The sequence below is a fragment of the Aspergillus steynii genome, assembly GCF_002849105.1.
Source record: "Aspergillus steynii IBT 23096 chromosome Unknown P170scaffold_2, whole genome shotgun sequence".
Lineage (NCBI taxonomy): Eukaryota > Fungi > Ascomycota > Eurotiomycetes > Eurotiales > Aspergillaceae > Aspergillus > Aspergillus steynii.
In genome coordinates this window covers 1072139-1094705 of record NW_020194399.1, presented here as the reverse complement: position 1 = coordinate 1094705, position 22567 = coordinate 1072139, and the positions used below count along the sequence as shown (strand labels likewise).

The following is a 22567-nucleotide window of genomic DNA, read 5'->3' as shown; positions in this document are numbered from 1 at the left end:
GCATTGAATCAGCCAAACCTTGGTCTGCCTTACTTGGTCATCATGGCTTCTCGATTACCACTTCCCCGTCTACCCGAACAGCGCCTCAGGGCAATCCCTCGGGTTGCCCATGGCTCTCGCTATCTGAGTACCGCTGGCCGCCGGAACTTCGCTTCAGCTGCACTCTGCAGGCACCTCAGTCGGCCCAGTGGGTCCTCTACCAGCCCACTGCAAGTTCCCGTCTCAGGGTAAGATTGCTCTTCAGTTTTGCGACTCTTTATTTGACAAGGAAGGCGGGGGGGCGACTATGAAAGGATGACGGATCAGGAGAAACTGTATACTCGCGCTGACATGTCCCAGTGCTCCCCGGTTCGATCTCGGATTCTTTGGGCGCCACCAGGTTCGAACTTATGGTAAATATTTTTCTTCCTCTATGCGGATTCTAGCTAAGCACAGAGCAGCGGATTCCATTGTTAAGGTTCCCCAGATGGCAGAATCAATCACCGAGGGCACATTGAAACAATTCTCGAAACGTAAGGCTACAAGAACCTACCCTCTCTTTCTCTCTCTGATCTCTGATCGAACTTCGTACTTACTTTGCCATAAGAGGTTGGCGATTATGTCGAACGTGATGAAGAGATAGCAACCATTGAGACGGACAAGGTAAGATCTCCGTGCATACAGGCAACTCGATCTATATCGTATGGCTGCATTGGGAAAAGCGTCTGCTCATGCGCAACAGATCGATGTTTCCGTCAACGCACCTGACTCAGGCACCATCAAAGAACTGCTGGTCAATGAGGAGGATACTGTGACCGTTGGGCAGGACCTTGCCAAGCTGGAATTGGGGGGCGCCCCTGAGGCGAAGAAGGACGAATCTTCCGAGAAACCAAAGGAGCCTGCTGCTGAAAAGCCCAAGGCACCGACTGAGCCAGCGGAGGAGACGAAGCCATCGCAGAAGCCTGCTTCGTCGGAAAAGCCGGCAGCTCCCGAGCCCCAGAGCAACAAGAAACCGGCGCCCGAAGCCTCTCAGTCACAGGCTTCTGACACTGCCAAGTCCACCCCTAGCGGTCGTGAGGAACGACGGGTGCGTCTTGCCCTGTAACCTTTAACCATGAGCATTTTGCATGTATACTGACCCGCATCTCACTCTGCAGGTCAAAATGAACAGAATGAGGTTGCGAATTGCCGAGCGCCTGAAGCAGTCCCAGAACACCGCTGCCTCGCTTACTACTTTCAATGAGGTCGACATGTCATCTCTTATGGACTTCCGGAAACTATACAAGGATGATGTCCTTAAGAAATCCGGTGTGAAACTTGGGTTTATGAGCGCCTTCTCCCGTGCCTGTGTTTTGGCCATGAGAGATGTGCCCGCTGTGAATGCATCCATTGAGGGCCCGAACGGGGGTGATACTATCGTGTACCGCGATTACGTGGACATTAGTGTTGCTGTCGCTACCGAGAAGGGTCTTGTCACCCCCGTGGTGCGAAACGCCGAGGCTATGGACCTTGTTGGAATCGAGAAGGCCATTGCGGATCTCGGAAAAAAGGTCCGTTTCGGTGTTGAGATAGTCTGGAGATCATGCTGATGACCAAATCCAACCAGGCCCGCGATAACAAGCTTACAATCGAAGACATGGCCGGTGGCTCTTTCACCATCAGCAATGTAAGTACACTTGCTGCTCTTGATGTCCTGGCCGTTTGGCCGAGCATGTGCTAACGTCGTCCAGGGCGGTGTTTTCGGCTCCCTGATGGGCACGCCGATCATCAATCTGCCGCAGACAGGTATGACGTCCTAGTCACCGGATTCCCGAGAGTTTTGAGTCTGACCGTTTCTCCCTCCTACCTCTTTTTAGCCGTTCTTGGACTGCATGCGATCAAAGACAAGCCCGTGGTAGTCAACGGCAAAATTGAAATCCGTCCCGTATGTTGTTCCAGCCCCTCGTTCTTAAACATACTACTAACACCACCCAACCAGATGATGTACCTTGCTCTCACTTATGACCATCGGCTTCTAGATGGCCGGGAGGCAGTTACGTTCCTTGTCAAGGTTTGTGGATTAATGTACCGGGTTGATTTGGGTGTATTTTTACTGATCACTTTCGATCGCAGATCAAGGAGTATATCGAGGACCCGCGTCGCATGTTGCTCGGCTAGATGCAACAATAAGGGCCTGTTTCGTCCACGGGGTATGTCTCTAAACAACTTGGCATGCCTTTTGTTCTGTTTTGGACCCTGCCAGGTCTTCATGTACATTATCAGTCTGTTGACGAAGGCAATGTGGGAAGAGCGAGATAAGAGGAAATTAACAACCATATACACCTGCTGTGTGCCAAGTCAAACCAGTTTAGTCAACAGTAATGCGTGTGCTACAAGGCCATGGATCATCTAAGTCCCACCCGGTCTTTTAGCTGCTGCGTTTCAGCGCGATTCAATCCCTGAAGTTGGCCTCGCTCGAGCTGGACGAGTACCGGGGCCTCCAATCCTTCTATTAGACCAGACACAAAATCGACTATCGCATCTTGGAGGCGTGGCAGGGGCATTTCCCGGGAGAATGTTTCTACCTGGGTAGCCAGCGAGATCCCCCCTGGCGGTGACCAGTAGTTTGCCATGTCGATGCCCAGTTGCCTTGTCAGCGCCGCATTGAGATTTTCGACCGCTTTAAGAAGTTGTTGGTCGAGGCTCTCGGGCGACCTCTCTGGCAACGGTAATTCTTCAAGAGCGGCCTGCATCAGTAGCCGCGCCGTAATCCGCCTTGGTTTTTCACCTTGCGTTTTGGTGGATGCGTTATTGCAAAGTAGTATGAATTGGGTTACAATTTCGGAGAGGGGTGGTACGCCACGGCGGTGTCCATTTTTCTGTTTGTGGTGGACTTTCTGGTGTCCAGCGGCAGGATGCGCCTCCACAGGAGAGAGATTCTGGGATGTTGGCCAGGCGTAGCGAAGAAAGTTGTTCATGAAGTCAAGAATCTGGGCTTTGGTGCGGAGGTCATAGGGGAGGAATTCGGTATCTTGGAAGACCAACAAAAAGGCTGCATTCAGCTTGGGCGGTTAGTATGATCCCCTGGCAACGTTTTCTGTGCATGGACCTTGTCTGGAGCATACTGTCAATCATATCAAGGGCCCAGGCAACGCTTTCCGCCTCTGCTGTGGACAGCAAGCCGCTTATGGTGGTGGATAGTATGTAGTCCAGGATCATCAAATCCACTTCGATTCGGGTGTTTGCGTCCGCTCCGGGACAATCCATTGTGAATTGAGTGAGCCGCAAGTAAAACCATGGCCCAGGACGAGATTTTGTTTGGCGATGAGTGACTGACCGACGGCTCTCTTGTGGCTGTTGGCTGTTTTGCTCTCGGCTCATCTGATGAGTCAGCGGGAGGGGAGGTCTTGCTGCGTCATGACGTCATCTCCGAGTCACCGCGGGCCCCGCTCCTTCTTTCTTCTTGTTCGTCGATGGCTTCGGGGAAGGGGGTGCGAGGGACGTCTATTGATCTGTTCCTGTCTATTATGTGTGATACGTTGCATCCTGTATGGTGTTAGTGGGTAGGTGATCGGGGGTGGGGGGAGGGTACGTAAATATATAGAGTTAGATAGAGAAATATATATCCTGTATACTCCGGAGTAGGTAATCATATATCCCATATGCACGAAGTCCACTACCACACATATAGCGCCCAGTGGCATGGGCCACGTGACGCGGGACATGGCGTCATAATAGTGCATTACCCTCGTCGCCAAGTTCACAGCATCACCTCGTTTGCCTGATACATCCCCATTCATCACAGCAACAGCAACAAACTGCATCCCACCACAGAGCCCCCCCTCGAAACCAACAACACAGGCCATTGCCGCATGCCGAAGAGATCGACTGGGATAACGCCGGTACTGATCGGAGTCACGAAGAAGCTTGTATCTATGGCCTGGTATTGCTCTGGCTCAACCAACACGGAGTTGATTGACAATCTCTCCAAGCTGGGACTAATCAAGAATGAAAGGGTGAAGAAGGCGATGATGGGGGTAAGAAAGTACCCACCCTTTTACCAGCTCAAAATCACCATGGAGTGTAGGCCGGGTGGAATGGAAAATGCGCACCCGTCCATGGAAACCAAAAGAGACACCGTGCACTTCCAAAGCAGCCGAGGTTCTGATCTCTAGAAACCAGGTCGATCGAGCCCACTACGCGCCCTCGAGGCCATATTCGGACTCACCGCAGCCCATAGGTCATGGCGCCACAATATCAGCCCCTCACATGCATGGGCACGCCTGCGAGTACCTGATTGATCACCTCAAACCGGGCTCGCGCGTCTTGGACATCGGATCTGGCTCCGGGTACCTGACGCATGTTCTTGCCAACCTGGTGACGGGGTCCTCATCCCCTGACCACACCAATGGCCATGTCGTCGGCCTTGATCACATACCAGAGCTGGTGGAGCTGGGCGCAAGCAACATGCACAAATCCGATCAAGGCCGTGGGCTCCTTGATACCGGCGTGGTGCAATTCGTTGTGGCCGACGGTCGCTTGGGATGGAAAGAAAGCGCCCCATACGATGCCATCCACGTTGGCGCAGCGGCGGAAACCCTTCACCCGGTACTGATCGAGCAGCTCCGTGCTCCGGGACGAATGTTCATCCCCGTAGACACGGAGAACGATGGAGGCTTGGCCAGCAGTCTCGGCTCAAGTGGAGGACAGTTTATTTGGATAGTGGACAAAAAGGCGGATGGGTCTGTTCACAAGGAAAAGGTGTTCCCCGTTAGCTATGTGCCACTGACCGACGTGCCCCGGACTTAACAAACCCAATCCCCATCCACCCCAGTACCTTTTCTTCTATTGACTCGATTGCATGCGGGAAGCAAGAAAGGAGAATGAACGAAACTACGACCTATTGATGTATCTCGGATGGCATGTAGAAACCCAATTCTCGAGCAGTGGTTCAACATTTAGGGAATGACACTGGCAGCTTGTGATCCATACCATCCTGCTTTGTTCTGTATTTCTTTCGACAAACTATGGTCGAGTGGAAGGGCAGAGAAGCAAGAAAAGACCGCACGAGCCAAGGGCAGGAAAAGTCGTACACGGACATGCCAGCCCAGCCTTTCACCAATAAATCAAATAAATAACGGTAGTAGAAACTAGCGAAAAGGGAAACCGCCTGGAAAGTTGAATCCCTGACCAGAGAACTTGAACTGTGGCCCACCTTGCTGAAAGAAGAACTGCTGCCCCCCAGAGCCGAAAGGACTCCCCTGGAACGGATGGCCCCTTTGAGATTCGGGGTCATTCGGGTCATCGCCGCTATCGTAGCGTGTTTTTAGTTCCGGGTCGGATAGGACCTCGTACGCCTCGTTGATAGCAGCCATCTTCTTTTCAGCCTCCTCCTTCGTGACGCCCTGAGAAAGGGCCTTATCAGGATGGTGTTGCTTGGTGAGCTGGCGATAGGCCCGCTTGATTGTGCGCTCGTCGGCATCCCGACTGACATCCAGTACCTTATAATAGTCCTTATGCTTCGAGCGTTTTAGCAGCACTTGTGCCTGCTGCAACAACGATTGAACATCCTTGGAACCGGGGTGGTGCTCCTTGGCACTGTTCAACATGCGTATGGCGTCCTCAAAGCGCTCGTCGTCAATAGCCACCTGACTGTTGAACAGCAGCCCTGGTAGCGAATTCGGGTTTGAACCAAGCGCCTCAGAGCAGTATGGGGTTGCCCGTTTGAACAGGTGCGCCTGAATACAGGTTAGCGGGTGCAGAGGGCATATGTGCGCTCGGGAGGGCTACAAACCTCGCGGTAGGCATCACAGGTATGTTCTACCAATGATGTGTAGAGATTGTTGGGAGCCATGGGGTGAATATGCCCGGTCTCCCTCCCAAGTGCCACGTCCTGCTTCACATCCTCAAGCAGGCCACTTTCGTCCCCCACTCCGACAAGCAGATTGATGGCATTGTTGAATTTCCGCACATTCAGCGCACCATGCAACTTCTGTAGTCGTTTAAGTAGGCCCTTTTCACTTCGATAGAGGCGGTTGCACGGTTTTGAATCGGGATCGGAGTGAAGGCATTTTCGAATTTGCGCCATCCCCCGCTCGCTGTCCCCTAGGGAATAGAACAGCATCGAGGACATTTGTAGATGTGGTTCGACCATACCGGGTGAGATTAGCAATATATGAGCTAGGTCACTGATCCCTTCCTCTATCTCACCCTTCTCAAATCGGCAGTGCGCTCGAATTTGCCGCAATCCCAGGGATCCGGCCGCCTTGAGAACGGCCACGTTTGCTTGACTGACACAAGTCTCCCAGTCACCATTATCCTCTGCCGTGTGCGCCTCGAGTGCCGCATGCCGTGCATCTTGTAAGTCTTGGTAGTCAGGGGAAGACTGCTTGCCGGCCTGCTCCAGATCAGCCAAGGCACCCGTCCAGTCAGCAGAATTGGCTCGTAGTCGGGCCCGTTGTAAGAGAGCGCTTTCGAAATCCGGCTTGAGCGCTAGAACTCGGTCGAAATCGCCCAGGGCCTGTGAGCTTTTCCCCAGCGACAAGTATGCAGCACCCCTCTGAAAGATCGTGAGGTAGTTAGTGGGATCCCTTGAGACCGCTGCGTCAAAGTATAGCAAAGCCTCACGAGGTGAGCCACTGGCGAGATTAGTCTTCGCGGAGGCGACCAAGGATGATAGTGGAGTGTCTGGCGGAATCTGCGAAGGACCCAGGCCATGGACAGCCGACAAGAAGGCAAGGAAGGTGGTCAAGGAAATGAGCATCATGGGCGAAGTCCCCTTGGTTTGCGACGTCAAGGAAAGTTTTAGGGGAAGTCGACCATAGCAATTAATTAATTATCTTGAGGGAACAGATTGGGAGGACCTAAGTTGGCAGCAGAAAGTTCCGTAGAGAGAAGAGCAAAAGGAAAGAAAAAAACGAGCGCGAGATGGCAATGTGTTTACATGACCTGGGTCTATCATTCGGCGTGGAGGTAGAAGAAGTATAAGTACCACCCCGGCGCCGCAAGTCTGGCCTTTACCGTTCCGTACCACCTTACGGTATCGTAACGACGGACCGACCACGTGATCAGCCTCCCATCTACACCTCCGGAGGCGCTTGTGGTGCTTGGTCGGTTTCTACTCACTTCCCTCCGAACATGCCATGATGATCCAGTCACAAGCACTAGGCATCTTGGCGACGGCCCCATGGGTATGCTCTCGGTGTCTGCTGCGATCTAGTCGAGTCTTCCTAGGCCGCTGGCCAGTGGCACAGCGGCGACGTCTGAACACAAGTATGGCATCCTTTCGCACCGAACCCCAAACCCCCTTCTACGTGAAACTGGGTTGATTGTTCTTTTCGGAATCTTAGGCGCAAGCCTCTCGCCCGCGCTCTTTGCGCGCGCTAGATCTCTGGCAACGGAGCATTCTACCCTCTCGACGCGCCTGGCCGACATCTTTGATACCCAGATCGCGAGACGAGCCGGCGAGCTAGCACCGGTAGCGAAATCGATAAAGGAATGGGACGATGCCAACGAGGTGCGCTTGTATTAATGGGCCGCGGGAGACTGGATATAACTCGCTGATGACAGCTTTGCTTCTAGTCTATATCAGAATTGCAGACCCTGCTCGATGATCCGGACACCGACGTGGAGCTAAGGACTCTAGCACTTGAGGACTTGGAAACTAGTAAGAGGGCCTTGTCAGTAATTTCCGATAACCTGAAGCAGGCTCTTATTCCTCGGCATCCTTTCGCAACTCTTCCTTGTCTTCTGGAGATTCGCCCCGGCGCCGGCGGAGACGAGGCGGGCCTCTTCGCTTTCGAAGTTTTTCGAATGTACATCGCATTTTGCTCGCATCGTGGCTTCCGATCAAGCGTTATGAAATTGGAAGTGGGAGACGGCTCGGCGGAGGATCGGCTGAGTGAAGCAGTCATAGAAGTCGAAACGGATGGAGCATATGACGTTCTGAGAACTGAATCGGGAGTTCACAGGGTACAGAGAGTTCCTGCCACCGAAACCAAGGGACGGACTCACACCAGTGCCGTGAGCGTGATGGTCCTTCCTAGTTTCCCAGAGACAGGAGGCGGCCCGGACGGCGCCCTCAACATTGAGGATCCAAATAATGATTACTACGTCGACCCCCAGGAAGTGCGCTCCGAGAAAATGCGAGCTGGAGGTGCTGGCGGACAGCATGTGAACAAGACGGAGTCAGCCATTCGTTTGACCCATATCCCCACGGGAATAGCTGTTTCAATGCAGGAATCCCGTTCACAGCATGCCAACCGTAAGAAAGCATGGCAAATTTTGCGCGCAAGGTTGGCAGAAGCTAGGCAAACGGCGAGGGAGCAGGAGATGATGGAGATGAGAAGAGGAGTATTAGGGGGCGTAGCTCGAATGGGCCGCGGTGATAAAATCCGCACATACAACTATGGGCAAAACCGCTGTACAGATCACCGCAGTGGCATCACTCTTCATAATCTGGATGGCGTCTTGGACGGCGGCGACGGGCTTGATACTGTCATGGATAGTGTACGGGCTTGGCTCGTTGACCAAGAGGTATCAGCTATGGCCGCGGAAGAATTAGCAAAGAACGCTTCGAAGAAATAGACACTCCGCGCCTCTGCCCCCCCCCCCCTCTTTTTTTTTACTGCCGTATCGGGATGACATATACGGTGTATTGCAAATATCTTATTATATTGTGGATAGCCCGCATGACTGACTTTGTGTTTCCAAATCCCCAATAGCATTAGATGTATTTTCTTTCCGGATCAACCGTGTCCAACGCCTCCATAGTCTTTTCATACCTGGGAGGGTGAAAGCGTTAGTTGGCGAATGTGAGCATAAAATAAACTTGGGTTCGACAAACATCGTGAACACAATTCCTCCACTCATGATCAGCCTCGCTAGTCGAGGCACAGCCCCGGACCACAGTGTGAACAGCCCCTCATCTTTGAAGATTCTTGCCGCACAGACGAAGCTGTTTTTGTAGTTCTTGCTCGCCTCGAGCGATTGCATTCTAATGCATGTTAGTGCCTGACAACGCGAAAGTCCGTCTTTCAAAGCTGGGGCTACCAACCTGGTTTTCACAGTATCAAGGGGTTGGGTGACATAGCTGCGGAAGGATGAAGGTCAGTATGCCAAACATGGGATATGTTCAGTTCGGCGGGGGTAGGAGCGAGGTGTTGACGAACACAGTGATAAGACCCGCAATACCACCAATGGCGAAGGTACTCGCGGTTCCTAGCTTTTCACCCGGTGCAACGTAGCCCTGCGCCAATTGTTTCAGCATGGTATAGCTTGAAAACCTTGTTGCCGAGTTCGCAGCCTGCCTAGCAGTTGTAGGTATAAACCCCTGGAAGAAACCGCGAATGCCTCGCTCTTGAAAGATCACCTTGCTGCCGTGTAAGAAACCGCGCATACGGGGATTTGCAGATTTCCGGTCATCGATCCTGTATTAATTCTATCTGTCAGCCGACATTTGGTCTTCTTCGCTCGCCTTTTCTTAGATAAACCGGCAGAGGACTGGGGGTAGATTGAATTGGATAAGGTCACAGACAGTTGGGTTTTAATGCTCTCAAACGGGGTTACTGCCAAAAGAGACTCGGTGAATCCAGCCCCAAAGCCGGCAATCACGGTCCTTGGACCGGAGATTTTGCCATTTTCATCCTGCAAGAGAGACTTAATCTTGTCGAAAGCAACAAACCCTGCCCACAAACCACGGCGTAAATACAACGGAAGACGAAAGGGTGGGATGAGACTCACGGATGCCAGCCTTAAGAGAGTTTCCTATGATTAGTGTAGTACACCCGGCATACCATTGCTTGCCGAATGGGGGCCATGGTAGTTTCTTGGAATCATGCAGTCTGCGATTGAGCTGTGACCGAGTTTTCGCGACTTGAGCATACACAGATTAGTTAAGCCCTAACAGGAAGGGGGTCGACCAAGGCCGTACATTCTGCTGGATAGGTGATTGCTGCGGGCGAGTGTTTAGCATTCGTTCGTCAACGCCGGAAACGGGTCGTTTTTACCGATTTCCACAGCACCCGCACTAGAACCGGCGATTATAGACCGGAGACTGCTGGGCTGTATACCGCAATTGAAAGGTCAGCTGCTAGATTTGAAAAGATCCTTCCCAGATCAACATACTTTGCGATTCTGATCCTTCTCTGCGGCGGCCATGGTTCATGCAAGGCAAGTCGCGGAGAAACAAGGAGTAGAGGGCCTTCCCGAGGCACGCGGAGAGTCGAAGGCCGACTTCGGTGCGGAGGCCCAGGAATACCCCTCGCGCAAAAACTCAGTTTGGAGGATTTCTTTGTCATTCATTGTCTTGGCTAGCTAACTGTCTAAAGACTACCTAATGTCAACAAGTCTCAGCGCTCGAATTGACTCGGAAATCCTCCTTTTTTTTTTCTTTTTTCTTTTTTCTTGTCTTTCCTCCCCCCTGTTTCTTCACGGTCTTTTTTGTTGTGTTGTGTTGTGTTTTGTTGTGTTTTTTTTGTTGTGTTTTGTTTTTTTATGTTGAAAAAGGCTGTTTCTTTTTCTGTTCAACAAGAATTGACGGATCCCTTCTCCTGCTTCTTGTCCGTCGGTCTGCTCGAAGCTAGTATGGTGGGTTTCACGGCGACGTTGGGTTCTTCCGCCTCCTGGTCAAGTCAAGTTCAATGACCTCATTGTGGAGAAAGATTAGACAAAGGACAAGGTGCAGACTCAGACATTCCCACTCCTTGAGTAAACAAGACTGAATCAACCGAGGGCACAAATACCCAAATCAGATAGAAGTGTAATCAGCATGCTGGCTGTGCGAATCTGGTGAACTCCTGGATGCGGAGGGGAGGGGAGAGGTGAGGAGTCACACCGCAACCAAGAGAGCAGTGAATAGCATTGAAACAAGAAGAGAAGAACGTAGAGGATAGCTGGGGAATCCCCGGGGCCTTGGCCGTTCTGGTGAAAAAATTTGAACAAGATCCCGAGCAGTATAGCGTAGTCAGCAGAGAAAGAGCTCCGAAGCCTGAGTGGAAGAAACTGACGACTGGCTGAGGGATTTCCATCCGAAACACCACTCCCAAACGCCAGAAACGTGTCATAAAAAACGCCATGAGTGCTCCAGGAAACACAGGATGCGGTGATGAATCATCATATGTACAAAGCTAAAGGGACGATAGCGCAGCCTCATGGGAAACATTGCCCTAAATTGATCAGAACGAGACAAACTCCAAGAGGTTGGCGAGGGGAAAAACAACTGAATAGCAAAAAGGTTAAGAATGAATTCAAGAACAGGGGGTAGAATGGAAGATATAGAAAGCGGATTATGATACAGATCACATCATATTTATCATGCCATTGGAACAAAGATAGGATTTGGGGGAAGCGAATATGAGCAAAGGACTTGGCACAGTTTGTTCAGTTCGGTAGAAATTGGCCTGGAAGGTAGCGATGAACAGTGTCTTGCCGGCCCAAACACGAGCCAGAAGGTTAGAGTTAAAAAAAGAGGATTGCAAAAAGGCCTAATACAGAGTGGCTCTTTCCCTCTCTTCTAAGACACTTGGGTTGCTTGGGCTTTACCCCCCTGCTGCTGGCCCTGAGGAGCATTCAGCTTATTTGTTTCGTTTTGCACGCTGCGGCGTTGACCCTGCCCGCGACCCCCTCGGTAGGAGCCTCGGCCCCGGCTAAATTGATAGTGATTGCCATTGGGGTGATGATTGTGACGACGATCTGAAAGGCCCTGATTGTGAGTTGGGTTTGCTGCCGGGTTTGCTTGTGTGGGGTTTGCAATAGGGCGTGGAATGGTGTCCGGCGAGTCGTATACATAGAGCTTCTTGTCAATGTTTTGCGGGATGGGCTGGATCTCAGTCCCCAATTCCTGCTCAATCTTATACAAATTGAACCGGTCATCCCAATTGATAAGGTTGATCGCGAGACCCAAATGCCCGAAACGACCGGATCGACCAATCCGATGAAGGTAGGTTTCGGCATTTTTGGGGAAGTCAAAGTTTATGACAACATTTACGGCTTGAATATCAATACCACGGGTCAGTAAGTCCGAGCAGACAAGATTGCGGCAGACACCATTTCGAAAGTCATGGAAAACCCGGTTGCGGTGTTGTTGGAGCATCCTTGCATGTGAGTAAAAGCAAGAATAACCCAATTCAGTGATTTTTTTGGCAAGCAGTTCCACTCGGTTCGTTGAGTTGCAGAAAATGATCGACTGATTTATTTGCAACTTGGAGAAAAGGGTATTTAAGCAGTGGACTTTTTGTTTCTCTTCAACAAATGCATAATACTGCGTGATACCCCGGAGAGTGAGTTCGTCCATCAGATTGATTTCATAGGGATTGCGCATGTGTTTGTCCTGTGATGCCAGCCGTCAGCCAATCGGAGTTCACAAGGAGAACACGCATGATTTACCTTGAATGACTTCACAATCATAGGGAATGTGGCACTGAAGAGCATGACTTGGCGATCTTTCGGGTGGAAGGAAAGGAGCTGCTCAATCACAGGGGTGAATTCAGGCGACAGCAGCTTGTCGGCCTCATCCATGACGAAAGTAGGACATTCCGATAGATCGGCAACGCCTTTGCTAGCGAGGTCCAATACTCTTCCCGGGGTTCCAACAAGAATATGGACAGCATCATTCAATCTGATGATGTCATCCATCAGGCCAGTTCCTCCTGTAGTTACCATGACATTGATTCCCAGATGTTTTCCGAGGGTTTTGCAAACGTGAGATGTTTGAAGTGCCAATTCTCTTGTTGGAACTAGGATCAAGGCCTGGGTTTTTGTGCTCTTAGGGTTGATGCGCTCAAGGGTAGGAATGACAAAAGCGGCCGTTTTTCCCGTGCCGTTTTTCGCTCGCGCCAGGATATCTCGGCCAGTGAGAGCGACCGGGATCGTTTCTTCTTGGATGGGCGAAGGCTTTTCGAAGCCCGCCTCGAAAATACCCATCATAAGTTCGCGTTTGATATAGAAGTCTTCAAATTCAAGCCCCTTGGTAGCAGTGACATCCTAAGCCCAGTTAGCGTGTAACTAGCACAGAGTAGGGAAGTCCGAGGCAGGTCAAACCTCAGTCTGCGGTCTTCCATCTTTAGCAGGAGCTTTTATTTGTTCTCTCCATTTCCCCTCCGAGTTTGCTTCCCTAAGGCAACACTATTAGGAGACACTCGCACCGGTTAATACAATTAAGAATGTCATAGTGACATACCCTAAGCTTGTGTTATTCAATTGTGCGGCAAGAGCATCGGCCATGGTGATCAATTGCTTGGATTGGCGAAAGTGGAGCGAGGTATTTTATCTGTCTTGAGGTCGTAGGTTCCAAGATGTAACGCGGAGAAAGTGAAGGATAGTCGTTGAAGAATATGGCGAATGGGAGCGTTGGTGGGCGGGTTTTGTTATCAAATCGGACAGTAGTAGATGTGAAGAGGCGGACAAAAAGAAGGAAGTGGACTCGACCGTGCTGCACGTGCACACAAGTTGGGTTTGGCGATGGGCAAATCGACAGGCTCGGAGGTCAAGCAAACGAACCTGCCGGACAGACAGTAGATGCGGAATTTATCTGTATTATTTTCAGGTTGGTGTCAAGATAGAAGCGGATCGACAAGAGGATTTTCGGTTGTTCTGGTCAAGCGAAGATTTGCAGGGTGGTGAATTTGGAGGGGGTTTGGAGTGAGGTGGAAGCTCAATCTCAAATACTGGAGAGAGGAAAGAAAGGGAACTAATAATGTTACTTGCTCTGGAAGCGGTAACAAGGACCCTACCGCCTGAGTTTTTTTCTTTTCCTTTTCCTTTTGGGTATTGTAATGAAGGTACTGTACATTGATGATGCTACCTACCTACGGTACCTAGGTAGGTAAGGTAGGTGGTATGTATGACGTATGTACAGTACATACATACAGAACGATGATACTACGGTATCTTACCTTACTGTTCTTACCTAGCCTTGTACCGGTTTTCAATACACCCACAGAGGTAAGGTAAGGTAAGGTACCCGTGTATGCATGTAAGGTAGGTATGTATGCAGAGTACCTAGGTACCTATGGAGTATCTACGGTAGGTAAGGCACTCTCCAGGTGGTTTTACTGAGATGCTGCTGGTGATATGGACTGATGCTAACGCCACGCTCTCATGTGAGGTTTCTAAGAAAAGTAGGTATTCTAGGTTGGCTGTTTATTATCATAGATCTCCTTATACCAACGAAATCCAAGCACCCTAGGCTCAGCTGCTGATGACGCCTTTGCCCTGGAGAGAAAGACCAAGAACGGCAAGAGGCACGGAACTTGGGGACTTCTTGATTACCGTCGAAACGACAATCTAGTTTGCCCTCGCTCGGGCTCAGCTAGTCTAGAAAATATCTGTTAGCTATGACATTCCCAGCCCACTGAAGGTTCACTCACTCCTTGACTCGAACATCAGGTGCGAAGCTAATTTCAGCTCTTGACCCTGGCGTGATAAGAATAAACTGCCGGCCAATTGACCGCCTCGCAGCGAGCATCTATCAAGGGTTGGTTTAGCAAATCATGATGGGTCTGGGTTAAGGTAGGGAAATCCCTTACAAGCATATCAATGGCCATCTTTCTATTGATGTGGTCCATATACACATCACTGTAGATTAGGAGGTTAGCGCTGTTTGTCATGGATTTTTTTTTGTCACCGCTTACAATTCATCCAAACAACGGATTGGAGAACCCATGGCCTCCCAAAGTGCCAAGAGTAGACAGACTTGGGAGAATGATTTCTCACCCCCAGAAAGAGTTTTTGCACCACGACCAGTGCTGTCTTTTGTTATGTCAGGCTCGACCTACAGTACGCCATCAGCTAATTATGATAATGGTGGCATTGAGAGCAACAAGGGCAGCACAAACCTGTAGATCAAGTAGTTTGCTTTCATGATCAGTCAAGAGTCGGCCGCGAAAACTCCTTTCACTCAAGAGGTATGTAAATTGTGCTTTGGCACGGGATGAAATATGTGATCTGAAGATTTTCCAACGCTTTTGACGATATTCAAGAGTTGCTTTCAGAACCTGTTGACAGCTCGCTTGTTAACCACAAGGCCCTGAGGTAAAGGACCAGCTCGCTTCTTTTTCCCGGAAAAAAAAAAGGATGCAAAATAATTGAAAAACAGCACAGGAAAAGAATGACGAGAATAGACTTACATTTGCAAGTAGTTTGAACTCTCGTACTTGTCTTAAAGCTCGTTCATGATCAGCAGCAGTTCTCTCGGCTTCAGAAGCAATCTCATCTCGAGACGCTCCTAACCTAGACCTTTGGTTAGTACCCGGCACCAGTATACAGCTCACAGATTAGAACTTACTGCTCATTGTATCGCTGGACGTCTTTGTAAAGCTTGTCAAGCTTTTTGTCCAAACTGTCAGGCGTTTCACCCTCGGAGATGGCGACTCGTGGCGAAACCAAATTAGCCTTCTCACTGTAGTCGAGGATGCGAGCAGCAACCTCTTCTCTTTCCTGGGAAATGCTTTCACTCTCTCGCTTTAACTCCTGGATTCGATCCAAAGCAGCATTCTTGTCGCTGATGATGCTCCGACGTTTCTCTGTCCCTAGGAGTTCCTCGCTTTGAGCAACTCGGACTTGTTCCTTTAAAGCAAGAATGTCGGCGTCTTTTGCAGCGAGCTGTTGCTGTATTGCTTTCAGCTCCGTCATCATTGTTTTCATTGCACTGATGCTGTCCTGCAATGATCCTGAATTAAGACGCTCCTCTTCCTCGGCCTCTTCAAGAGTAGCCCGCAGCACATCAAGATGTCCATCCTCTACCGCTTCTCTATCAAGTGCGCCTGAGAGTTCTTCGACGAGATCTTCCTTCTGCTGCATGGAAACGCGCAAGTCGTTTGTTTTTCTTTCGTGTCTTGTGCGAGCTTGCCTGCAACTCTCCACTTGTGCTCGGGCAAGACGGAGGTTTTGGTCCAAGTCATTTAGATTGCGTTTCAGATCCGACACCACGTCACGTTGAACCCTAATTTGAGAAGCCAGGTCAGACTTCATTCGCGGATTTCCGTTGTACACCGATACAGGGGCCTGGCTTGGCTCGCCAGTACGACTGTAAGAGAGATGAATGCCACGCCGTCTGTCTGCTTGATCAATACAATAGCAGCGTTTTACATTCCTGGGTCTTTGCCCATCGAACAACACAGAGGATGCCTCATCCAGTTTCTCAATCAATAGCATCTGTTCTATGCCATGGTTGATGATCAGTTGGCGGCGGACTAATTCATTGTCGATTTGGAGAATTCGTAATGCGGTGTCAAAGTGAGAGTCTGGCTCGTGTTCCGATGTGTCAAGAATCCCATCACTCCCTATGAATATTGGACACACGCAATTGACTTTCTGCATGATCTTTGAGAGAATATTCATGTCTCTTTTTGAAGTAACGATGAAACTGTTTAAAGTCGCACCGAGAGAGTTCTCGAGTATCGATGACCATTCGGGCCTCAACAGGGTCACGTGGTTTCCAATGGGGCCGACGGGCTGTCTGTTGAATGCTCGCTCCTGGTGAATTGCCCTTAGAAGCCCGGGCATCTTTGCATGAAACCCCGAGTTTTTAATACCCCCTTCTTCGTTGAGAATGCTTAAACGAGATTCAGCTTGCTCCACATCTGCCCTGGCTTTGCTGATCGGAGTAGATGCCATGGTAACCGCCTTGCTGGCTTCTTCTAGTTCCCGATTGAGGCGACCATGCTCGCGTCGGTGCTCATCGTACTGTTCTCGAAGCTGGACAGCCTCGGATCGAGCCTCTTCTAGTTGTTCCTGTTTCCGAGCGTAACTTCCCCCATGGAGTTCAGCCAACCGCTGATTCTCCTCGGTGATTTTCTCTTGCGTTTCGCTGATTCGTGTTTCTGCTGCCTTCAGATATTCCCTTATCTTACGTTGCTCAGCCTGTAGAGAACAGTTAGGACATGCAATAGCACACTAGATTGTTGGAAGCACCTGAAGGTCATGTCGTTCACTCATTTTTTCATCCCACCCAGATTTCATTCTCTCCTGCTCCGTCTGTGCGTCGTCAACTCTGTGCTTGGCTTGTTGAACATACTCCGAGGCAGTTTCAGTTTCGCTCTCAGCTGCCCGAATAGCCACATCAAACCCGTGCAATTCAGTTTCAGCAGTTGTTATCCTGTCGTGGGCGCGAACGAGTTCATCGTCAAGAGAGCTTTTTATCTGCCATAATGTTTAGAAGAATGCCTAGATGCTTTCAAAAAAGAAACCCTGACCTGTTCTTGCTCTTCAACTTGCGCCCAAGCCATTTGACTTCGAGTGTTCCGGAGCCGATTCCTGAGAGATTCATGTTGATCAGAGATGTCAAGCTTTTGTTTTGCCGCATCCCTGCGGTTTTTCAAGTGCTCAATATCTTGCTCCCTGTTCCTGAGTTTTTCTTCTATCTGATCCGCTGATTCCTCGATCAGCCGATAGTCTTGGTCGAGCTGTTCTAATTGAACCCCCTTTACGAAGAACTTGTACTTCTCAGCAGGACTCGATGTGCTCAGAAATTGACGAGCCATATCCTGTGAGAGCACGTTCATCGGATTGTCGAATTGCAAGGTGAAAAAGTCAATGATAGAATCCAGTTCTGCCTTTTTGGTAGATACTATGCGTCCGTTCTCCGCTTTTATCTTGAAGCCGCTGGTGCCGTTCTTCGAAAAGTGGCGTTCTACGATAATTGATCTTCCGTAGTCGTCCGGCATGTATGCACCGTCGCCTTGATTTTTGATCCGTACAACGATTGTAGCAGTCCTTGTTGGGCATCAGTATGCTTGGAATGAGACCTCCGGGGAGTGACATACTCCTTTCCTTCCTTAATGAAGCTTTTCAAGCTCTGGCCTCGATTAGTGGCGGAAGCTTTACCACCGAGGCAGAGCGTGATAGCCGTAAGAACTGCACTTTTCCCACTGCCATTTTTGCCGACGATGAAATTTATCAGCGGACCTAGCTCAACATAGAAGCGATCATGGCACATGAAGTTGTAGCATTCCACCCGCTCAAGGATGCCATGTTCAGCAGGCACATTTGGCTCGTCACTGGCAAAGGAGTACTTCTCCTGAATCACTTGTGTAGCGCGCAGTTCTAAATCATCTTCTTCATCACCAAGGGCCTCGTTGATCAAACCAGGATCGAGTCCTTCATTATCATCGGCGCTGACCCCACTATTGTCATCTGTGGCTAAGGAGTTAGACCTCCGAGTGCGTTTTTGCTTTGTTTTGACGTTAGTTCCTTGGAGAAAAAAAACAACCCCCTCCCCCATTATCAAAGACGGCATACCAAATAAGAACGGACAGGAGAGACTTCTGATTCGCTCTCGTCATCGGATTCTGGAGCCCGTGGGGACGTTCGAGGGCGCTTTAGAGATGGCATTTAGACAAGGCGACACGACTAGAAGAGTCGCTTGAAGTTATGCATAGTCACGCAGGATGAAACCAAGAGCGAGGGGTGGGTGGAAAAAGAAAGAAAGACGACCGGGAGACAATAAGAGCAACGGTTCAGGAGCGCCCGCCAGATAGCATGCTAAGTCGGTTGGTTTCACCTTTGTTGGATGAGCTAATAATGAAGCAAGATGATGGGAGGGGAGGCTTGTCGCGGGTCGCGGTCCCACGCGAGCGAGCGACGCGTTCTTTGTCGGCACAACGGTAAATACTGCCCAATGCTCCCTAATAATAATGGGACCGACACTTACGGCGCATAATTTTTCATTGTACATACATACTGTGTAGTACCTACCCTACGAAGTTCCTGAACCAATTTTTTTTTTTCAAGTACAGTACCAGTTTCAATTTAAGACCATATAGATAAACCTCCACAGCCAGGGATTTTCACTCAATATACTTACCTAAGCCATAAAGTCCATGCTTCGTCTTCAACAAGTCAGCTGGCGAGTAGATCAAGCCTTCATAGGCTCCTCCGAAACATAATGCAGATAGGCACCAAGAAGCTTAGAGCCCTCAATGTAGTTCCTTTTATCAAGCTTCTCGTTTATGGAGTGAGCAGCGTCTGTTGAGCTACCCATAGGCAAAAGCAGAACGTTTTTACCTGTTGCTTGTTCAAAGCTGAGAGTGACGGGAATGCTGATTTTGTGTCAATTTTATCACATCGCTGTTATAGCAGGGATTGGGGGAGAAAGGAAAGAAAGAGAGAGTTGCAGCTTTCGCAGGGGAACATACCTGCCACCTTCACGGGTCATGTCTGGCTCAACGCCGAAAACTTGCTTCACAGCTTTGCTCGCGGCCGTGAAGTTCCAGTGTTTCGGACTGGCAACCCACCACTTCCCGTCGTGCTGGAGCCAAACATCCAATGTGTTCTTACTGTTTAGCTTGGCAAACTCTGCCCGGATGTAGTCGAAAACGAGTTTGTTGACATCTGCGCTTTCCATGTTTGGGACGGTTCGAATGGAGAATTTCCCAATGACCTTAGCCGGAATGACTGTTTTCGCACCGGGGGCCGAATATGCACCTTCGATGCCGTGAATAGACAGGGATGGGTATCTCCATCGGGCCATGAGAGTCTGCTCCTTGGTGGGGTGGATGCCGGTTTCGCTGCCCAATGACTCGTGCAAATTCTCCATTGTGTAGCTGATATCGGGATATAGGCGTTTTTCATCCTCCGTCAACGGCTCGACGAGATCCATGAGCCCTGGGACCAAGATTCTACCGTGCGTGTCGACAAGTTTGGATAGAATTTGAACCAGATCTGTCATCGGCTCGTGGGCAGAACCACCGAAGACTCCGCTGTGCAAATCTTGGGCAGGGCCCGAGACACTGATGGAGTAATAATTACAGCCACGCAGCCCGTAGGTAAGGCACGGCTTCTCGGTCCCAAGCCAGTAGTTATCAGAGATGCAAACGGCATCGGCATCCTTGAAAAACTTCGTGCTCTCGGCTTGGATAAACTCCTCCAAACCTTCAGAGCCATACTCCTCCATTCCTTCGAAGCAACAGAGAAGATTCACAGGTAGCTCGATCCCGGCTTTCTTATGCGCTTCAATCACATTGAGCCAGCCCAATACAGGGCCCTTGTCGTCGGTGCTTCCACGGCCGTACATCCTTCCTTGACTGTCCTCTGTCAACTCGAAAGGCTCCGTAGCCCAGCCATCTTCCTTCAATGCAGGCTGCACATCGTAATGGCCGTAGACCAAGATGGTCCGCTTATTCTTGTCGTTGCCATAACGCGCAATGACCACTGGGGGAAGCTCGAGATGCTCTTTTCCCGGTTGTTTACCGAGCGGTCGTTGTTGTACCTCGGCTCCTAGGGATTCCAGCTCCGAGGCTAGGAATTCTGCCATCTTCAAAGCCGAACAGATGAGCGACTGGTCCTTGTACAATGACACGTACGTTTGATAATCACTTACTTTGAAAACATCTTTTCGGTTCTCATCCTGGGCAGAAACAGATGGGATAGCAACAGCTTTCCGCAACCCTGGTAAAAAAAAAAAAAAAAAAAAAAATTCCCGTTAGTATATCTGGAGGGGAGATATCGATGATTAATAGACGTACGGTCAACGAAAGTAGGGGACAGATTATCGACCCTGAATACCAGTTAGCTAAATCCTGTCTGTGCCGAAATCCCAGGGGCCTGCCCCATACGCTTTTTGAAGCGGCGGAAGGAGGACAGGCAATGGAGGGGATGGGATAGGGGAGATTTGTAAAAAAAAAAAAAAAAAAAAAAGAGTGGGGAGAAAAAGAAGAGAAAACACCTACTGCTGGAAAAAAGGTTCAAGCTGTGGCGCCATTTTCCGATCACTGATATTTCCGTAGAATGAACGACGAAAGGGAAGATGAGAGATGTTGGGGACAAGGTGAGGTGTCAAATGGGTCCGTGGAGGGGAAGGAAAATGTGAAAAGGACTTATTATATGCCCCAAGTGTCGCCGGGATACGACGGAGGGGGAGGGGCATTTGGTCAGCTGCGGAAGAGAATAGAAGTACCCCCGAGTCGATTGCTACCTTTCAGAGCGGGGACGGAATAGAAGAAAAACTAGAGTAGATACCTACTGGTACCTACCTACCTCGCTACCTACCTAGGTAGGAGGCACCTTACTTGGCTACTACTGGCTGGTAATGATCTGGGCCTTTGCCGCATCTAAGCGCTACATATGTATCAATAAGACAGCGCTGATAGGCAGATCGGGTCGTGGGGACTTGTCTAAGTATCTGCTAGGCGCTATCTAGCCCTGGTACCTACGGAGTGCCCACACCGGAGTTCGTAGTTGGTGTTTACTGAATGCTTCCAGAGTGCAACGCCGCTGGCAGCAAAATGGTTCAGATCAGACATGTTGTAAGATTGCTAAAATACAGGATTTTATACACAAGTACCACCTCCCTGAATAGGCCACCGTTCGAGACAGGAGATTCTAGCCACACAGATAGATGTTCATAGAAAATGAGATGGCAAAAAAGAAAAAGTTAAGAGGTGATGATTATCGGCAGTGAGGCAGGGCCCGGTCAGCGGATCTTGGGGAGTCTCACCCTTATTCACTTCTTCCCCAGGACTCCTTGCGTAACTGGCGGTCTTCTCTGGCCATCCGACGTTTGGCACCCCATCGCGATTGGACGGCCTCCAAAACATGTCGTTGTATCTCTTTCTTCTGCGGGCTAGCTTCGCATACCATTGCAATGAACATGGGGGAACAATCGAAGCGCTTGGCCAGTTTCCACCGGCTCCACATCATCGGATCGCTGAGTCGTAGCTTGCGAATCTCCTCTATGTCCGACGGGTTCAAGTGATATTTCTTCTGGGTAGATGCCTTGAACACAGGAGGAAGTTCTTCGGGTCCCTCGGATTTCACCCCAGCATGGGCACGTAGCGCTCTTCGGGCATCATTGGAGGGAAGAAATTTCGTAGGTGTATGGTAGACCGAAGGCGCACTGGAAGGGGGGTTGTGAATGATATTGTCATATGGCTGATTTGTAGGAGATCCAAATGAAGCATCCGGTTTCACGCGCAGACGTTGTTTAGTGCGCCCGTATGAGGACTGATTCCGCCGGGGAGCAAGAGTCGCGGTGTGGCAAGAAGGCGGAAGCAGAAATGGCAAGGCAATTACAGGCCTCCTGGGTATAAGGACTGAGGCGACCATTGCAAGTATAGACAGCAATGTAATTTCCTCGGAGACACAACAGGAAACCAGGAGGGCCGAGGATCAAATCGTCGCGTTAAATCGTAGTGACTACAATAACCAGATACAACTGTTAGCATATTCAAACTTCGTTGTTTAGATAAATAGAAGGGGGGAGTATAAGCTGCGGGGGAAAAGTCCATACAAGCACAGATTGGCTAGGTTGATAGCATGCTTTTGGTTCAATGGGAGATGGAATTAAGATAGGCTGGCCGAAGAGACTGGTGTAAGTTTTGAGATGGACTTTTCGCCCAAGCCGCGCGAGTCCCGTGACAGCCCGGGTAATCAATACCACTGTAATAATACAAAATTATCAGTATCCAGCTAATGTATGTAATGTACTTAGTTACCTACCAGTATCTAAAGTAATGTGCCTTAGGTATAAAGTACTCCGTACCTTATTTTGTATGCACATCATCTAATACATTACATATATACTGTACAATACATGAGTACTTCGAGTGAAATAATACACAGTACCTAGGTACCTACCTAAACTACTGGTACCTAGGCAGGTAAGGTATGAACC

General features: G+C 49.9%; 10 protein-coding genes across 10 annotated transcripts; 3 read left to right on the top strand and 7 right to left on the bottom strand.

The window, feature by feature from the left end:
• Positions 1–34: 34 nt before the first annotated feature.
• Positions 35–2379, top strand: P170DRAFT_433634 (putative dihydrolipoamide succinyltransferase). Its single transcript, XM_024848542.1, has 11 exons — positions 35–227; positions 340–392; positions 441–512; positions 587–642; positions 722–1066; positions 1137–1529; positions 1586–1645; positions 1710–1764; positions 1836–1903; positions 1958–2029; positions 2092–2379. Exons 1-11 carry the CDS (start codon positions 43–45, stop codon positions 2134–2136), a joined length of 1404 nt encoding a protein of 467 aa, XP_024707062.1. The 5' UTR covers positions 35–42; the 3' UTR covers positions 2137–2379.
• Positions 2044–3164, bottom strand: P170DRAFT_85837 (uncharacterized protein). The gene has a single exon (XM_024855417.1). The coding sequence runs from the start codon at positions 2934–2936 to the stop codon at positions 2364–2366; it is 573 nt and encodes a 190-aa protein (XP_024707061.1). The 5' UTR covers positions 2937–3164; the 3' UTR covers positions 2044–2363.
• A 481-nt stretch (positions 3165–3645) lies between these two features.
• P170DRAFT_433632 (protein-L-isoaspartate O-methyltransferase) lies at positions 3646–5184 on the top strand. Its single transcript, XM_024848541.1, has 2 exons — positions 3646–3995; positions 4141–5184. The coding sequence occupies exons 1-2, from the start codon at positions 3894–3896 to the stop codon at positions 4765–4767; spliced, it is 729 nt and encodes a 242-aa protein (XP_024707060.1). The 5' UTR covers positions 3646–3893; the 3' UTR covers positions 4768–5184.
• P170DRAFT_349599 (DnaJ and TPR domain protein) lies at positions 5109–6724 on the bottom strand (the record flags this gene model as incomplete). The annotated part of the gene is made up of 2 exons (XM_024843748.1): positions 5109–5696; positions 5753–6724. 2 exons carry the CDS (start codon positions 6722–6724, stop codon positions 5109–5111), a joined length of 1560 nt encoding a protein of 519 aa, XP_024707059.1.
• A 271-nt stretch (positions 6725–6995) lies between these two features.
• Positions 6996–8568, top strand: P170DRAFT_453362 (putative mitochondrial translation release factor (RF-1)). The gene is made up of 3 exons (XM_024851360.1): positions 6996–7230; positions 7308–7474; positions 7540–8568. The coding sequence occupies exons 1-3, from the start codon at positions 7101–7103 to the stop codon at positions 8542–8544; spliced, it is 1302 nt and encodes a 433-aa protein (XP_024707058.1). The 5' UTR covers positions 6996–7100; the 3' UTR covers positions 8545–8568.
• An 8-nt stretch (positions 8569–8576) lies between these two features.
• On the bottom strand, positions 8577–10168 carry P170DRAFT_433626 (putative mitochondrial tricarboxylate transporter (Ctp)). The gene is made up of 9 exons (XM_024848540.1): positions 10084–10168; positions 9966–10020; positions 9890–9910; positions 9700–9831; positions 9494–9641; positions 9129–9386; positions 9014–9049; positions 8804–8953; positions 8577–8741 (listed from the first exon to the last, which is right to left on the bottom strand). The coding sequence occupies exons 1-9, from the start codon at positions 10114–10116 to the stop codon at positions 8684–8686; spliced, it is 891 nt and encodes a 296-aa protein (XP_024707057.1). The 5' UTR covers positions 10117–10168; the 3' UTR covers positions 8577–8683.
• Positions 10169–11251: 1083 nt separating this feature from the next.
• Positions 11252–13338, bottom strand: dhh1 (DExD/H-box ATP-dependent RNA helicase DHH1). The gene is made up of 4 exons (XM_024855416.1): positions 13136–13338; positions 12997–13069; positions 12343–12939; positions 11252–12286 (listed from the first exon to the last, which is right to left on the bottom strand). The coding sequence occupies exons 1-4, from the start codon at positions 13177–13179 to the stop codon at positions 11471–11473; spliced, it is 1530 nt and encodes a 509-aa protein (XP_024707056.1). The 5' UTR covers positions 13180–13338; the 3' UTR covers positions 11252–11470.
• Positions 13339–14044: 706 nt separating this feature from the next.
• P170DRAFT_401227 (DNA repair protein SMC6) lies at positions 14045–18488 on the bottom strand. Its single transcript, XM_024846363.1, has 11 exons — positions 18196–18488; positions 17721–18127; positions 17151–17670; positions 16870–17097; positions 15242–16818; positions 15084–15186; positions 14793–14951; positions 14589–14728; positions 14484–14532; positions 14325–14422; positions 14045–14271 (listed from the first exon to the last, which is right to left on the bottom strand). The coding sequence occupies exons 1-11, from the start codon at positions 18286–18288 to the stop codon at positions 14223–14225; spliced, it is 3423 nt and encodes a 1140-aa protein (XP_024707055.1). The 5' UTR covers positions 18289–18488; the 3' UTR covers positions 14045–14222.
• A 120-nt stretch (positions 18489–18608) lies between these two features.
• On the bottom strand, positions 18609–20914 carry P170DRAFT_433624 (M20 family dipeptidase). Its single transcript, XM_024848539.1, has 5 exons — positions 20625–20914; positions 20421–20452; positions 20276–20343; positions 19092–20209; positions 18609–18995 (listed from the first exon to the last, which is right to left on the bottom strand). The coding sequence occupies exons 1-5, from the start codon at positions 20654–20656 to the stop codon at positions 18812–18814; spliced, it is 1434 nt and encodes a 477-aa protein (XP_024707054.1). The 5' UTR covers positions 20657–20914; the 3' UTR covers positions 18609–18811.
• Positions 20915–21164: 250 nt separating this feature from the next.
• P170DRAFT_506689 (mitochondrial 54S ribosomal protein mL58) lies at positions 21165–22242 on the bottom strand. The gene is made up of 2 exons (XM_024854408.1): positions 22184–22242; positions 21165–22089 (listed from the first exon to the last, which is right to left on the bottom strand). Exon 2 carries the CDS (start codon positions 21997–21999, stop codon positions 21394–21396), a length of 606 nt encoding a protein of 201 aa, XP_024707053.1. The 5' UTR covers positions 22000–22089; positions 22184–22242; the 3' UTR covers positions 21165–21393.
• Positions 22243–22567: the final 325 nt, after the last annotated feature.